This window comes from Diceros bicornis, chromosome 2 (assembly GCF_020826845.1).
Source record: "Diceros bicornis minor isolate mBicDic1 chromosome 2, mDicBic1.mat.cur, whole genome shotgun sequence".
Lineage (NCBI taxonomy): Eukaryota > Metazoa > Chordata > Mammalia > Perissodactyla > Rhinocerotidae > Diceros > Diceros bicornis.
The window spans coordinates 31,828,154-31,845,411 of NC_080741.1; the positions used below are offsets into that span (position 1 = coordinate 31,828,154).

A 17,258-nucleotide genomic window follows, 5' to 3' on the forward strand; every position below is an offset into this window, starting at 1 on the left:
AGGTCTAATTCTTGTTAAATTGCACACACAGCACATGACATCCAAATATCAAACTGATTAAGTGGCAGTGTAGAAAGAATTAAAAATTAAGGAAAAAAGTCACTATCATCTTTTGCCTGGTCTATGGCAATCTTCTCAACCATTCTCACTACTTTCATTCCACTGTTGGCTCTCAACAGTCTACTCCTACACAGCAGCCAGATACATCATTTTAAAACATTTATGTCACTCCCTTCCTCTAAACTCACATCACTCAAGTCTATACTATGTGGACTCAAGTCTACACCATAGACTATAGCCTCCTCATTTCCTACTGTTTCTCCCTGTTTCACTGCACTTCAGCCACACAGGCTTCCCTGCTTGCTCCCTCAACTTAGCAGGCATGATCCCACCTCAGGATCTTTGGATTTGCTGCTCCCTCTGCCAAAACCATTATGGCTCCAGATATTTGCATGGCTCACCCCTTAATGGATTCAGGTTTCTGCTCAAATGTCACATAATTATAGAGGCTTTTCCTGACATCCCTATGTAAAATAGCCTGTCTCCACATCTACCAACCACATTCTGTTACCTTGCCTTCTTTGATTTTTGTCCACAGCACTTAAATATATTTTTATTTATCTATTATTTGTCTTCCCCCAGTATGAAAGTGGGGGTCTTCAGCTGTTTTGTTCACTGTGTTATCACTAGACTAGAATAGTCACCAGAAGATAGAATAGATGCTCAATACATTTTATTGAATAAATGAAATAAAAGATTGATTTTTCGGTGTTGAGCAGATCTTCTCCAGGTTAAAACAAAGGATAGAATCAAAATTACAAAAGGATAGAATTACAAAATTACAAAATGATTTTTTTGAAGAAATTGGCAAATTGATTCTAAAATTAATGAGATACAACAGACTTAGAATAGCCAAATCAAACTTGACAAAGAAGAACAAAATCAAAGGACTGATACAATCTAATTTCAAAACTTACTAAAAAGCTAAAATAGTCAAGATATTGTGGTATTGACCTAAAAATAGACATACAGATCAATGGAACAGAATAGAGTTCAGAAATAGATCCACATATACGTTTTCAAATGATTTTCAACAAAGATGCCTAGTAAAATCAATTGAGAAAGATTAGACATTTTAAGAAAATGATGCTTGGGGGCTGGCCTGGTGGTGTGGTGGTTCGGTTCGCATGCTCCGCTTCGGCAGCCTAGGGTTCACTGGTTCAGATCCTGGGCGCAGACCTACGCACCTCTCATCAAGCCATGCTGAGGTGGTAACCCACATACAGCAACTAGAAGGATACAACTATGACATACAACTATCTACTGGGGCTTTGGGGAAAAGCAAGGAAAAAAGGAGGAAGATTGGCAACAGACATTAGCTCAGGGCCAATCTTCCTCAAAAAAAAAAAAAGTTACTGGAGTGATGTCAGCATCATGGCGGAGTGAGCTTTCCCGTGAACTCTTCCCCCGACAAGATACAACAAAAGCAACAGTCACAGACCAACAACGGAATCCCAGACAGTGAAAAGCTAGAGTGGAGGGATCCACACTGCCGCACATCTGAGAGCGGAACGTGCTGGGCCCCCAGAGGAAGTGGGGAGAGGTAAGGAGAACTCCTCTCCCTCCCCATCAGATCAGCGATCCGGTCCACGCGGCTCCCAGAGAGGGGGGAGGGGCGGCCCTCGGCGGGGAAACCACGGCTCTTCGGACTCTCTCAGCCAGTGGGAAACTCCCGCACAGAGCACTCAGAGGAGCCACAGGGCTACCATCAACATCTGAGCACCCCAGAGTTGGCGGATAAAGAGGGGCAAACGAGAAGCCTCCCACGTCAGGGACCCAGAGGGCAAAAGAGAGAGCTCCCCCCTCCCCGCAAACCGGACTCTGCAGCTCAACCGACCAGACCAGACCTAGCGATCCGCGGCAGACCAGACCAAGTGATCCGCGACAGACCAGACCAAGGGATCTGCGGCAGACCTGATCAAACGACTGGACCCGTGGATCGCAGCGGGGGAAAAAAAAAAAACTGCGGATCGCAGCAGAAAAACCGCGGCAGAGCACAGGGGGCTTAGACTACACAGCCCTTTACCACCAGACAGTGGCGGCAGGTGGAAATTGCAACCAGAGATTTCCAGGATGAGGAAAAACAAAACCAACACAGGAACCACAATGCAAAAATATATGAAATCACCAGACCAGAAACAAAATGACAAGCACCCAGAAATCAACCCCGAAGACACAGAAATCCATAAACTAAATGACAGAGATTTCAAAATAGCTATCATAAAAACACTCAATGAAATACGAGACAACAGAGACAAACAATTCAATGAGATTATGAGTTTCTTCACAAAAGAGATTGAAATCATAAAGAAAAACCAATCAGTGCTGATGGAGATGAAGAACACAATGGAGGAGATAAAGGAGAATCTGGAATCTTTAAAGAACAGAGCTGACAATATGGAGGAAAGAATTAGTACTTTAGAGGATAGAAATACAGATATACTCCAGATGGAAGAGGAGAGAGAACTAAGACTAAAAAGAAATGAAGAAAGACTCCGAGAAATATCTGACTCTATTAGAAAATGTAACATAAGAATTATAGGTATTCCTGAGGGAGAGGAGAGGGAAAGAGGAACAGAGAGCCTATTCAAGGAAATAATAGCTGAGAATTTCCCAAATCTGGGGAAGGAGCAGGAAATACCAGTAAGCGAAGCCAACAGGACGCCTATATATATTAACAGACAAAGGCCTTCACCACGACATCTAGTGGTAAGGCTAGCCAGGGTCAACGACAAAGAAACAATATTAAGGGCAGCTAGACAAAAACAAAAAATAACGTACAAAGGAACTCCCATCAGGCTCTCAGCGGATTTCTCAACAGAAACTTTTCAGGCTAGAAGAGACTGAAATGATATATTCAAAATACTGAAAGACAAAAACTTTCAGCCAAGAATACTCTATCCAGCAAAAATATCCTTCAAATATGATGGAGAAATAGTAACTCTCCCAGATAAACAAAAGCTAAGGGAGTTCATGGCCACAAGACCGCCACTACAAGAAATACTCAAGAAGGCCCTCAGGCCTGAAAAAAAGAAGAGAAAGGGAACACAAAGCTTGGAGGAAGGAGAAAAGTAGGTAGACAAACTCAGAAAAATAGTAGATCTTTACCGGAATAGGTTAGCAACCACTTAAATACTAAATTCAAAGATCAAAGGAAGAAATTCACCAAAAATAAATTTAACCTCATCACTGTAAACACACAGCCACAACACAAGATAGAATAAGGTATAACAAGAACAACTTAGAAGGGGAAGAGGAAAGTGACTGAATTGACTTAGCATAAGGAAATAGGAGGCCATCAGATAATGGACTATCTCATACACCAGATTTTTTGCCCAAACCTCAAGGTAACCACTAAACAAATAATCAAAGCAAAACCACATATGATAAACAAAGAGAAAACTAGAAGAGTCATAAGACAGAACAACCAAACTGAATTGGCAGTCCAAAACAAATGGGACAAGAAACAAAGGAAATGCAAAAGAACCAGAAAATAAGCGACAAAACAGCAACATTAAGCCCTCATATATCAATAATTACCCTAAATGTAAATGGATTGAACTCTCCAATCAAAAGATACAGAGTGGCAGGATGGATTAAAAAGCAAGACCCAACAATATGCTGCCTTCAGGAAACACATCTTAGCACTAAAGACAAGCACAGGCTCAGAGTGAAAGGATGGAAGACAATACTCCAAGCTAATGGCAAACAAAAGAAAGCAGGTGTTGCCATACTCATATCAGACAAAGTAGACTTCAAGATAAAACAGGTTAAGAAAGACAAAGAAGGGAAATATATATTGATAAAAGGGACACTACATCAAGAAGACATATCACTTATAAATATATATGCATCCAACATAGGAGCACCAATGTACATAAAGCAACTATTAACAAACCTAAAAGGAGAAATCAACAACAACACAATAATAGTAGGGTACCTTAACACCCCGCTTACAGCAATGGATAGATCATCCAGACAAAAAGTTAATAAAGAAATAGTAGACTTAAATGAAAATCTGGACGAGATGGACCTACTAGACATATACAGAGCACTCCATCCAAAAACAGCTGACTACACATTCTTCTCAAGCGCGCATGGAACATTCTCTAGGATAGACCATATGTTGGGAAACAAAGCAAGCCTCAATAAATTTAAGAAGATTGAAATCATAACAAGCATCTTTTCAGACCATAAGGCTATGAAACTGGAAATGAACCAGGAAAAAAAAACTGGGAAAGTGACAAAAATGTGGAGATTAAACAACATGCTACTGAACAACCAATGGATCATTGATGAAATTAAAGGAGAAATTAAAAACTATCTGGAAACAAACGAAAATGATAACATGCCATATCAAACCATATGGGATGCAGCAAAAGCGGTCCTGAGAGGGAAACTCATAGCGATACAAGCCCACCTTAACAAACAAGAAAAAGCCCTAATAGGCAACCTTAAATTACACCTAACAGAACTAGAAAAAGAAGAACAAACAAAGCCCAAAGCCAGCAGAAGGAGAGAAATAATAAAAATCAGAGCAGAAATAAATGAAATTGAGACCAAAAAAACAGTAGACAGGATTAATGAAACAAAGAGTTGGTTCTTCGAGAAGATAAACAAAATCGACAAACCCTTAGCCAGGCTTACTAAGAAAAAAAGAGAAAAGGCTCAAGTAAATAAAATTAGAAATGAAAGAGGAGAAATTACAACAGATACCATGGAAATACAGAGGATTATAAGAGAATACTATGAGAAATTATATGCCAACAAATTGGACAATCTAGAAGAAATGGATAAATTCTTAGACTTATACAACCTCCCAAAATTGAACCAAGAAGAAATGGAGAATCTGAATAGACCAATAACAAGTAAAGAGATTGAAATAGTAATCAAAAACCTCCCAAAAAATAAAAGTCCAGGACCAGATGGCTTCTCCAGTGAATTTTACCAAACATTCAAAGAAGATTTAATACCCATCCTTCTCAAACTATTCCAAAAAATAGAGGAAGATGGAATGCTTCCTAAATCATTCTACGAGGCCAACATCACCCTGATACCAAAACCAGACAAAGACAATACAAAGAAAGAAAAGTACAGGCCAATATCGCTGATGAACATTGATGCAAAAATCCTCAACAAAATATTGGCAAACCTAATACAACAATACATTAAAAAGATCATACACCATGATCAAGTGGGATTTATACCAGGGATGCAGGGATGGATCAACATACGCAAATCAATCAACGAGATACATCGCATCAACAGAACAAAGAATAAAAACCACATGATCATCTCAATAGACGCAGAGAAGGCATTTGACAAGATACAACATCCATTTATGATAAAAACTCTCAATAAAATGGGAATAGAAGGAAAGTACCTCAACATAATAAAGGCCATATATGACAAACCCACAGCCAACATCATACTCAACGGGGAAAGACTGAAAGCCTTCCCTCTGAGAACAGGAACGAGGCAGGGCTGCCCACTCTCACCACTCCTGTTCAACATAGTACTGGAGGTTTTGGCCAGAGCAATTAGGCAAGAAAAAGGAATAAAAGGAATCCAAATAGGTAACGAAGAAGTGAAACTCTCACTATTTGCAGATGACATGATTGTATATATAGAAAACCCTAAAGAATCTGTTGGAAAACTGTTAGAAACAATCAACAACTACAGCAAAGTTGCAGGGTACAAAATCAATCTACAAAAATCAGTTGCATTTCTATATGCTAATAATGAACTAACAGAAAGAGAACTCAAAAAGATAATACCATTTACAATTGCATCAAAAAGAATAAAATACCTAGGAATAAATCTTACCAAGGAGGTGAAGAACCTATACAATGAGAACTACAAGACATTATTGAAAGAAATCCATGATGACATAAAGAAATGGAAAGATATCCCATGCACGTGGATTGGAAGAATAAACATAGTTAAAATGTCTATATTACCTAAAGCAATCTACAGATTCAATGCAATCCCAATCAGAATCCCAATGACATTCTTCACAGAAATAGAAAAAAGAATACTAAAATTTATATGGGGCAACAAAAGACCCCAAATAGCTAAAGAAATCCTAAAGAAAAAGAACAAAGCAGGAGGCATCACAATCCCTGACTTCAAAACATACTACAAAGCAATAGTAATCAAAACAGCATGGTACTGGTACAAAAACAGACACACAGATCAATGGAACAGAATTGAAAGCCCAGAAATAAAACCACACATATACGGACAGCTAATTTTCGACAAATGTGCTACGAACATGCAATGGAGAAAAGAAAGTCTCTTCAATAAATGGTGTTGGGAAAACTGGACAGCCACATGCAAAAGAATGAAAGTGGACCACGTGCTATCGCCATTCACAAAAATTAACTCAAAATGGATCAAAGACCTGAAGGTGAGACCTGAAACTATAAAACTCATAGAAGAAAATATAGGCAACACACTATTTGACATTGGTTTTAAAGGAATCTTTTCGGATGACATGCCTACCCAGACTAGGGAAACTAAAGAAAAAATAAACAAGTGGGACTTTATCAGATTAAAGAGCTTTTATAAGACAAATGAAACCAGAATCAAGATGAACAGACAACCAACCAGCTGGGAGAGAATATTTGCAAAACATACATCTGACAAGGGGTTGATCTCCATAATATATAAAGAACTCATACAATTGAACAACAAAAAAACAAACAACCCGATCAAAAAATGGGCAGAGGAAATGAACAGACACTTCTCCAAGGAAGATATACAGATGGCCAATAGGCATATGAAAAGATGCTCAACGTCACTAATCATCAGGGAAATGCAAATCAAAACAACACTAAGATACCACCTCACACCTGTTAGAATGGCTATAATCACCAAGACAAAAAACAACAAATGTTGGAGAGGATGTGGAGAAACAGGAACCCTCATACACAGCTGGTGGGAATGTAAATTGGTGCAGCCTCTTTGGAAAACGGTATGGAGATTCCTCAAAGAATTAAAAATAGAGATGCCCTATGATCCAGCCATCCCACTACTGGGAATCTATCCAACACATCTGAAATCAACAATCCAAAGAGGCTTATGCACCCCTATGTTCATTGCAGCATTATTCACCATAGCCAAGAAGTGGAAGCAACGTAAGTGTCCCTCGACTGATGATTGGATTAAGAAAATGTGGTATATATATACAATGGAATACTACTCAGCCATAAAAAAAGACAAAATCGTCCCATTTGCAACAACATGGATGGGCCTGGAGCGTATTATGTTAAGTGAAATAAGCCAGAAAGAGAAAGACAAACACTGTATGATCTCACTCATATGTGGAATATAAACCAACACATGGACAGAGAAAACTGGACTGTGGTTACCAGGGGCAGTGGGGGTGGGGGGTGGGGGGTGGGCACAAGGGGTGAAGGGAGTCATATATATGGTGATGGACAAACAAAAATGTACAACCCAAAATTTCACAATGTTAGAAACCATTAAAACATCAATAAAAAAAAAAAGTTACTAAACTAAGCACTTAACATTTGTACATTTTACTCTGTGTAAATTATATCTCAATAAAAAGGGGGGTGGTGTAGGATGGATGTATGAATTGTGTATATATCTGTGCAGGAGCTGATAAGGCATTGCTTTATTTTCTTAAAACATAACAAGTATGAATGTTTCCAAAACAAGTCATGATTTTTCCTGATACTTCTTTCACTGCATCATTACTCATTGCATTTTCACAGCCTTGGGGGAAATTCAGCCAACAATTAACCAGACAATAAAAGCAAAGATGTTCACAGAAATATTGTCCTTTTAAAATACATCATTTTCTACATGGCTTAATTTAATCTCTTAGCAGAAGATTGCAGACACACGCCTTTACTGGTGTGCTCAGCAATTGTAAATGACATATGGTATAATAAAAATAAAGCAGCTCAGATAAATAAATAGCACAACATTTTTTAAAATTTGCACTAAGAAAATGAGAATCGGGTGCTTGTATATCTGCTCAATTCTTAAGTGGTCAACTTGAAAGATATTTGAGAATTTAAGAAAAATTTCAAGTGCTTGTCAATAGAGTTTGCTAAGAACATATACAGATTGTATTAGAAAACTACAATAAGAACTCCACAACAAAGAAGTGAAATTATGAAGAGTTTGTGAATATAGAAAATAGTCTTTGCCGATAAGTGCTCTACTAATTGCCTTGTCTCCCAAAGTAGATGGAATTTAAGATGATAATTATGTGTGCCATATTTTAGTAGTTTGATAATATCAGATCATCATAGAAATCTTTCTTTTTTAATTCACCAAAAGCTTAGAGTAAATTTCTAGAACTGACTATATGAACATTTACCCATCATCTTAAGCATGAGATAATTTATCAAAGTCAGATACAATTTTTTGAAAGATCATCTTGGTAGAGATTGTAGAGATCCATCATAGAGGATGGCTAAAGGAGGGAGATCATTCTAGATAACCTGGGTGGAACGGATTCAATCATTTGGAAGGTCATCAAAGCAGAGCTGAGGTTTCTCTGAGACGAAAAAGAAATTATATCTGTGGATAGCGGTTTCAGCCAGTGCCCAAGAGTTCCAACCTGCCCTTTCTGCCAGGCTGTGCTATGGATTTTGGACTTACCTAGCCAGCTCCTACAATCATGTAAGCCAATTCCTTGCAATTAATCTCTGACTACGTTTCTACTACTGGTTCTGCTTCACACATTTTGTGTGGAACTGTCCTGCACATGACATAATATTAGCATCCCTGGCTGCTGCCCTTTAAGTACCAGTAGCATTCAAAGTCATTGTGATAAACAAAATGACACTCCCTCTACACACACACATTTCCTAAGGACCCCTTGTAGACAGTGCAGAGGTCGTACACTGAATTACTGCTAGGGGTGAGGGAGAAACTAGAGACAAGGAAGTTGGATATTGCAATGATCTAATGTGAGATAATGAGAATGAAGATTGAAAAGATAAGATGGATTTGTCAGACAGTTCAAAGATAGAATTGGTAAGAGCTTGCTAATGAAATAGATGTAGGATTTGAGGCAGAGTGAATTGAAGAAGACGTCAAGGTTCCAATTAAGGTGATGAGGTGTAGAACGTGACTGGGTTAAGGGAAGACAATTCATTCACTGTGGGACTTCCTGAGTATGAGGTACCTGTTAGACATACAGGTAAATGTCCAGTTCAAAATTTAGGTCTGGCACACAGGAGAGGCTGAGATCAGACAAGTAGCTTTGGAGGTCTTCAGAAAATGGATGTGGGAATTATGCTGTAAAACACATCTCAATGTATTTTGCCTTCTTAGAAAATTTTGCATACTTTTCCTCTCAGAGCCTTTTACTATTGAGACCAGGCCATGAGGCTGAGGCTTATAAACCCAAGGGAAGGCCTAGATGAAGAATAGCTCAGCAAAGAGAAGGACATGAAGGAAGGGCAGCTTTTGGCAGAGCGGACTAAGGCCTGGGAAGTCTTTCTGAAGCTTAGAGAAGGAGCTTGATAGGAGGATAGAAGATGAGAAGGCAGCTGCGAGCATCTTTGTTTTTCCTCCTCACACCCTCTCCAGCAGAGGTGAACCTTGGGAGTGGAGTAGGGCAATTGGTAGAAACACACAGAGAGTTTGAGGGAGAAATCCAGGTGCAGCCAGAAAAGACTGGAAGCTTCAGAGAAGTTTCGTGATCATCATCACACTAATATATACTATGGTCATTTTAACATAAGGCCCATGAGGGTAGACACCTTGTGTTCACTGTGGTATCCCTAGCACCTAGAATAGTGCCTGAAACCTAATAGGCACTCAATAAATATTTGTTGAATGGATAATTGAATGACTGGCACCTAGGACAAAAGCACAGGAAAAGATGAAGAAGATACCTGGCTTGGTGGGGCTGACATAGTGACCCCCACTCCCAGTTAGTTCCCCATGGGCTGCGTATGGAATGTGGGGGAATCCAAAGCTCCTGAGTGCCACAGTGGGAATGTAGAAGATGGCTGTAGTGCTGGCTGATGAGGTCACTAGGTCATCACTGTATGGGGGTCCACGGAAAAGTCAGCTCAAACCAAAGACGCCAAGGTAGGTGCCCCAAAGCCAAAGAGATGGGTTCACCTCACCTAAAGTCAGCAGAGCCAACAGAAGGTGGCAGTATGCAGAGCCCCTGGCCCTCTCCCATCAGCACAGGGATGCCTAAGCTTCCTCCTGCACCCAGCTGCCATCTTGGGAGGAGGAAATGGAGAGGAGAATCCTTGAAATGGGAGAGAAACTTTAAGACCGAAAGAGACTGATATAAATGATAATGGTTACATCCACTTTTTTCTGCCATCAGCAGGAACAGGGTTCAAAACAAAATGATATATGATTATAGAAAATAAAGTTCCTATTTTGCACAACCAATTTTTACCCAAATTCATATGAAATAAAAAACCATAGAGCTGGATGGAGCTCACTCAAGGGAAGAGCAAGAAGAGAAGTAGAACATTTAAATTTAAGAGGCCAGGGCTGGAAGAGAAAATAAGAAAAAGTCACACTGCAAGAACATACTTCTCTCATGACTACTCTTCAGTCTCCCTGGGACAGTGAACTCTGCTCCATTTGCACACGTAGAAATATGCTTTATTCACCCATGTTAATATTAGTCTAGAGCCGGATTCACAAAATCTCAATAATCTGAATGAAACTGAAGTTTTCCATTGATTATCCAGATTTTTCCAGGCTGGATTTTTTAAACACTCATTCTTGTATTTGTCAGTGAAGATCTAAGCAGCACACTCTTTAGAAATGTCTGTAACCAATTTTTCCGTCTGGAATATAAGATAATACCTAAAGAGGACTTATTCTGTGTGTTTAATGCATTGTGTACAGTGCCAAAACGCCAATCATGATTTTGACTATTATAATGCCACAATATCCTCTATGGTTCAACATTTTATTATTACACATTTAAGAAAAATGGCACTTCATTTTTCTCTGCTTGATTCTTATCATTCTTGACTCTGAGCTCTCCTTATGATCTCTTATTTTGAATTAGAAAAATGAGAAAGCATAACATTCTTCAAAAAGTAAAGTCTTGCTTCACTTTCATTGCGAGTAAACTGCAGTACACAGGAATGAACTTTATTAGTGAAGATGTCTCTGTCTTTTGAAATATATATAATAATATTTGTCTTCACTAGCCTGTTTTGAAAATTGCCATAATTAAGAACAAGCTAACATGTGAAAGTAAATAGCATACACCCCATGAGACAGGAGCCTTTCATGTTTCTTATTAATTGTTTGCTTACCCACTATTTGCAAAATTTCAGTAATTCACAGTAGATCTCTTTATCAGTGCTGGGAATTCATAAAGTTTTACTAAACCCACTAATTTCTCTTTCCTTTGACTATTATTTATCTTTGGATTGTGTAAATTGCATTATTGATATTAACTGCTCTGGGAGAACATTCCACTATATTTGAAATGAAACAATCATAATATCATAATACTGCTTAAGAAAAAAACAAGTGTAAAATTTTACACCTATAATTTTTCTGCCAGCGATGGCATAGAGATAAGTTTTAAAAAATAATAATTGGTACACAATGAAGATAATGCCAATCAACTGCATGCTGTCTTTGTAATCATATTTCCTTTTCAGTTCCTTAATAAAGCTGCATTTTATCCTTTTAGTTAACATTTGATTAATCTTTAAATGAAAAATTATCAGTATACCTAAAATAGTGCAAGAGAAGAAGTTATTTTATGGCTCTTTAAAATAGTAATATAAACTTTGCTTTGAAGTGAAGCACTTCTCTACAGTCTCTATAAGACTGAATGCTCCAGGAGGGCATTGAGGTTGGCTAGTAGCAGGTGCTCAATAAGTATTTATTAACCGCAAGAATAACATACCTGGATTTAGTACTAATGGACCAGTTAGTACTAGATTAACAAGTTGCATCAACAAACTATTCTTCTAACACAAGCATTGCTTATTTTATATAATTGATGCTATCTTACAACTTATGCCACTTTTTAATTGGCACAGTATATTCAAATACATTAACTTTTAATCCTACTGCCTTCTGCAATAGGTAATATTTTCCTCCTCGTTTATAGATGAGTAAAGAGCCCCTAGAACCTCAAAACTCCCTCATTGACTGTAGATTTCTCCCTTTGTTTTACCCAGTCATGGTCTGAGAACTAGATTTCTACAGTCAAAATGGCCCTCCTAATACATATTGAAATATTGACGGATAAAATGACATGGTATCTTGGATTTGGGAGTGGGTAGTAAGTGGGCATAGAGATGACACCAACTGGTCCAAAGTAGCAAATTGTTGAAGCTGGCGTATGGGTACACGAAACACTCTCTTTACTTCTATAAATATCTGAAATTTTCCACCATAAAGAGTTTTTTTTAAAAAGCTGGAAAGTAAAAATAAATAAATAAATAAAATGGTCCCTCTCAAGGTATTTTGCTAAAGATAAGAAGATTTCTGCTGTTAGATTTCAAACTAACTCCACCCACTCCCACATCAGCTACATGAATCTAACATAAACCGACTCTCTTATATCCAACAGGAAATTGGCTAAGTAGCTTTGCAGTGCAGAACTTAATAGAAGGCTCCAAATACTTAAGATATATAGAAATGGCTAAATCTCTTACATTTTAGTTTATTGGAAATATTATACTCTGAATGCAACATGATATCCATAGAATGATGTGTTTCTCATTGTTGCTTACTTTTTATGAAGTCAGCTAGTAAAATAACAAGCAAAGTGCACTCTTATTCCCTGTGTATAAGATTTAACTGTGCCCACAAAAGCTACAACTCCAAGTTATATGCTCCTAAATGTAAACCGAGGCCTTAGATAATTACCATGGATTGTTCTGTGAAATTACAGCTGGGCTTAGCATTTAAGGCAATGAAGATTAGTTTTCCCCCAAAAGAAAACTATATTGAATTTTCAACTTCTGGATTCCAAGCACGTCAACACAAAACCACCAAACAGTAATGCTTTCTTTCTAAAAAGAAAGGAGTTCGCTGGAAATGCTGTTATTCAAGAAATCAGGACTGCCTCTTCTTTGAGACCAACATTTCATACAATTTTCCTAGATGAGGCAGAGCAGGTCTTGAGGGTCCTGGAAAGGAATTTAACGACGAGGTACCCTAACCAAGAATGGACGTTATGACCCTATTGCCTTGGGCCCCCCACCCTGGGAGGGAAGAAAAGAATGTTTACTGGATTAAAGGGTCCCTTCCTAGATCCCTGCTGGGGGAGCCCAGAGCATGAGCGAAGGATGGGTCACAGTCATGATCCAACAAAGGCACAGAAGACGAAAAATGAGAGACAGCAACAAGAGCATCACTGGCACAGTCACTTGCACCTGTGAAATTTGTAGCTCTGGCATCCCTTTTTCAAGCTATGCTCAGAAATAAACTTCAATATCAAAATAATATAACAGTTACCGACAAGAAAAATAAAAGCACATATTCCAGTTTGAAGCATGGTGACATTATTACCAACACAAAGTGTAATGAAAGCAATTACACTGACTAATAAGAAAACACTTTAAGCAAATATTACTCTTTTCTCTGAATTAACACACAACATTTTCATCCATATTCCCAAAATCAGATTGCTGAAGACATTATATATAAGCATTCACTATTTATACAAAGATCATAACATAAATTCAAAGAATTGCTAAGAGATCTTTTTGATACCTCTGGTTTTATAATATACAATAAATTACGGTTAGTTCCTTGGAAAATCAGTTATACTGACTTATTTTAATTTTAATTATAAGATATAGAAGTGGATGCAAACATGTAACTATATAATAGTGAAATATTACATGTAGCAATTAATATTTTCCTAACTTAAGATGAATCTTCCTTAAGACAAGAAAGAACAACTTCAAACAGCCTATCAGAAAACATCATGAAGAGATTGAAAGATTTGCACTTACATGAGATAGCAGAGCCAGCTCATGGTGACACGTGACTGCGTTCCGGTTGGCTTCCATAAAATACCTCTGTGTGCGTCTGCGTTCCCGTTCCAGCTTCTTCTCCAAGGCCAGCTGGGATGTAGATAAGATGTCTAAATACTTCATCACGACATCCGATATCATGGAGCTGACTTCCACAATATCTGGGCGGGCTTCTGCATCAGGAGTGAGGCACCTAAAAGAAGATAAGCTAATCACTGCACTCTGGTCAATGTGGGGACCAGGCCACGAGTGTGGCTAAATTCCACTGTGTGTCCATCATAGTGTTTGCAGCCAAGAGAATCTGAGGCAAGATGGACATCAAGCATAGTTTTGAATCCAAGACTTCTCAAAAGGCATTTGGAAATTTTGGGAAGGAGAGGGAGGCAGCACTGCTCTCTTTGCAATGAGGCTGGCAGGCAAGTGTTACAGGCTGAGCGTGAAGCTGTTCCTCAGGTCTCAGGATAGGCAGATGGGGTCATCTTCTCCTGTGTGAACTGGTTATTTTCTAAAGTCACTGGCAATTCACTGGTCAGTGAAACAAAGATGGATCCCAATAGCATAGGCCTTGATGATCACCCCTGATGCACCTAAAGGAAGGTTGGTTTCTGGGAGGTCACAACTTATTGGCCTTGGACTTTTCTAGCTGTATAGTGGCAATATCAACACAACTTGATTACTGAGAGTCTTACAAAACATGAAGTCATAAAAGTAAAACACAATCCAGTTACCTAGAGGTTTAAGATGTTTGTAGTATTTTTTTAAGTAGCTAATTTGACACATTGCATGCTAATTTTTCCGCAACTCTGGAAATAGGAAATATCAGCCTACTAAAGGGAGTATTGTTCATGTCACAGCTAAACACTAATAGAAGGCTATTCTAGATGCTATGGAACCAATTATCAAGAACATTGCTTAGCATGCTTTAAATACCTCTGGCACTCACTATAATATTTTGTCTATTTTTTTAATTCAAATTCTCTAAATTCACTGAAGTCAAGTGTCCTTCTCAATAAAATTTAACCTGTTTGGACTTGGAGAAAAAGATGTAATTCTTCACATCTTGTATTTAATTTAGCAACCCATAGTTAATACAACTTTCACGTATGCTGATGTCTCTAAGCAAGATTTAAGAATTATTATACACAATTATTCCTCACCACAGAAGTCAAAATAAAATTCTAACACGTTAATTTGCTAATTATTTTTTCTTACTGAGTTTATTAACCATGAGTAAAATACACACATCTTAATCAGATTTTAAGACATTACTTTATCATTTCATGCTTTATCTTTATGCTGTTTCTTTTCAAGTTCTAAGGCAGCTGGATTGCACTATGGCTTTAACAGGCATTTATACATCTGCTGAATTCATATTTAACAAAGTTCAGTCTGTGCATCTATTATATACAAAGTAAGGCAGGAGATTGTGGAGAGAGGGCTGGCTACGTAATTTTGGGGATGCCTAGTGCAAAATAACAATGTGGGGCCTCAGCAGAGAGTAGGGAAGCCAATCTCTCCTTCCCACAGTCCAGCCTCCCAATTGATGGTAGACAGGAGACCCCCAGAGATTGCAGCCTCCATGCCCGCAGGACACACTTGGTACCTGGCTTGGGGGTGGGCAAGAGGCCCCCACTGAGTCAGCCACTGAGTGCGCCATGGTGCTGCCAGCCCCGTCAGGGATGACCTCTTCTTTGCCTTGCCCCAAGACTCAGCAGGGCACATGCTCCACCCTGACCCTCTCCTCTCCCGCATGCACACTCTGCCAGGGAAGGAGGGTAAAGGTGGACCACAGGCCTCCCCCGCTGACACACGCAATCGCCATAGCAGGTAGCGAGCAGCAGTAACGATGGGACAGGGACAGGCAGATGGAGCTGGAGGCCAAAGGGGGCCCAGGGAGCTGGGAGGGGATGGCTGAGAATCTATGCCCGGGAGGCAGGAGGGAGCTGGAGGGACCACACACGAGCTGAGGCTCCAAGCTCCCAACACACATGCTCCTTGTTCCATCAGACTTCACTTCCAAAACACAAATTCAAAGATAAAATTATTAAGAAATTCATGACCTTGAATGCAGAGCCTTAAACCCCAAGAACAGGACCATTTTGAGCAGAGGGACCCGTGCACTGGTTGTAGGCATGTGAAGCCAACCCTGTGTGGCAATGACATATTTGCATTCAAGTTTCTTATTTTTGCTGATAATCACAAAAGAAGCTAAGTTGTTAAGTTTCACCTTCTAATTAAATCTGTTTTTTCATCTACCCTCACTTAATTAGCAAAAGGGATTAAAGCTAATAAAAATGCATGGTTGACCTAGTGTTGGTTATGACCATCATATGAGCAAAAAAACCCAGTATCTAAGCCTTTCATTAGTGCATTAGACTAAATTCTTAGTCTCCAGATATTTAAACTGATTCAAAGTAATATTACCAGTTGAATTATCAGCTGAGCTTTTTTTTAATCAAACAGGCAACATAAGATAGCTTTACAAATTACAGGGTTATATATTACGGTAAGTGGGAACCAGAATGGGCTCTGTTCTGGCATTTAGTCATCTCCTTCTCTCCCAAAGTTACTCCCCATCCTGTATTTGCCATCATTGAAAAAGGAACCACAGTGAGATACAATTTAGCACCATTAGTAGACATGCAGGCCCTGGGTCAGATTGGTGGGGTTACATCCTGACTCACCCTTTACTAACTCTGATCTTGGGCAAGATTTAGGTTCTAAGTCTCAGATAGCCTATCTATAAAACGAGATAATCACAGGATCTACCTCATCAAGTTGGTATCATGATTAAATGAAGTCATCTCTGTAAAGTGCTGGCACATTCTAAAAGCTCAATAAATTGAAAAGAAAATCCACACTTTTATTTCTCCTCCATTCTCGCCCACATTTAACCAACACCAAGTTCTGTGGCTTCTACCTCCTAAATATTTCTTAAATCCATATCCTTCCCCTCTAATCCCATGGCTATTGGCCTATTTCATCATCATTTGCTTGGACAACTGAAACAGTCTCCTAAATGACACGTTCATCTCTTGTCCACCTCTGATGCTTATTGTAAACTGCTACCAGAATAATATTCCAAAACTGACTACATCAATTCTCTGTTCAGGATTCCTCAACAGCCACTCATGGCCCAATAGGGCAAAATTAATATTCCCATACAAGCCCCTTCTTGAACTGGCCCTTACTTCCCTCCACAGCCTCACTCCCTCTTTC

At 38.9% G+C, this 17,258-nt stretch overlaps 1 protein-coding gene across 7 annotated transcripts in view; it reads right to left on the minus strand.

Annotated features, from left to right (window-relative positions):
- NEK10 (NIMA related kinase 10) overlaps positions 1–17,258 on the minus strand; it is a 218,789-nt gene that overhangs the window by 56,047 nt on the left and 145,484 nt on the right. For all 7 annotated transcript variants that reach the window (XM_058553999.1, XM_058553994.1, XM_058553988.1 and 4 more), the window contains one exon: positions 14,019–14,232. In XM_058553999.1, the coding sequence (XP_058409982.1) occupies positions 14,019–14,232 (214 nt within the window). The remainder of the gene's footprint in view (positions 1–14,018; positions 14,233–17,258) is intronic.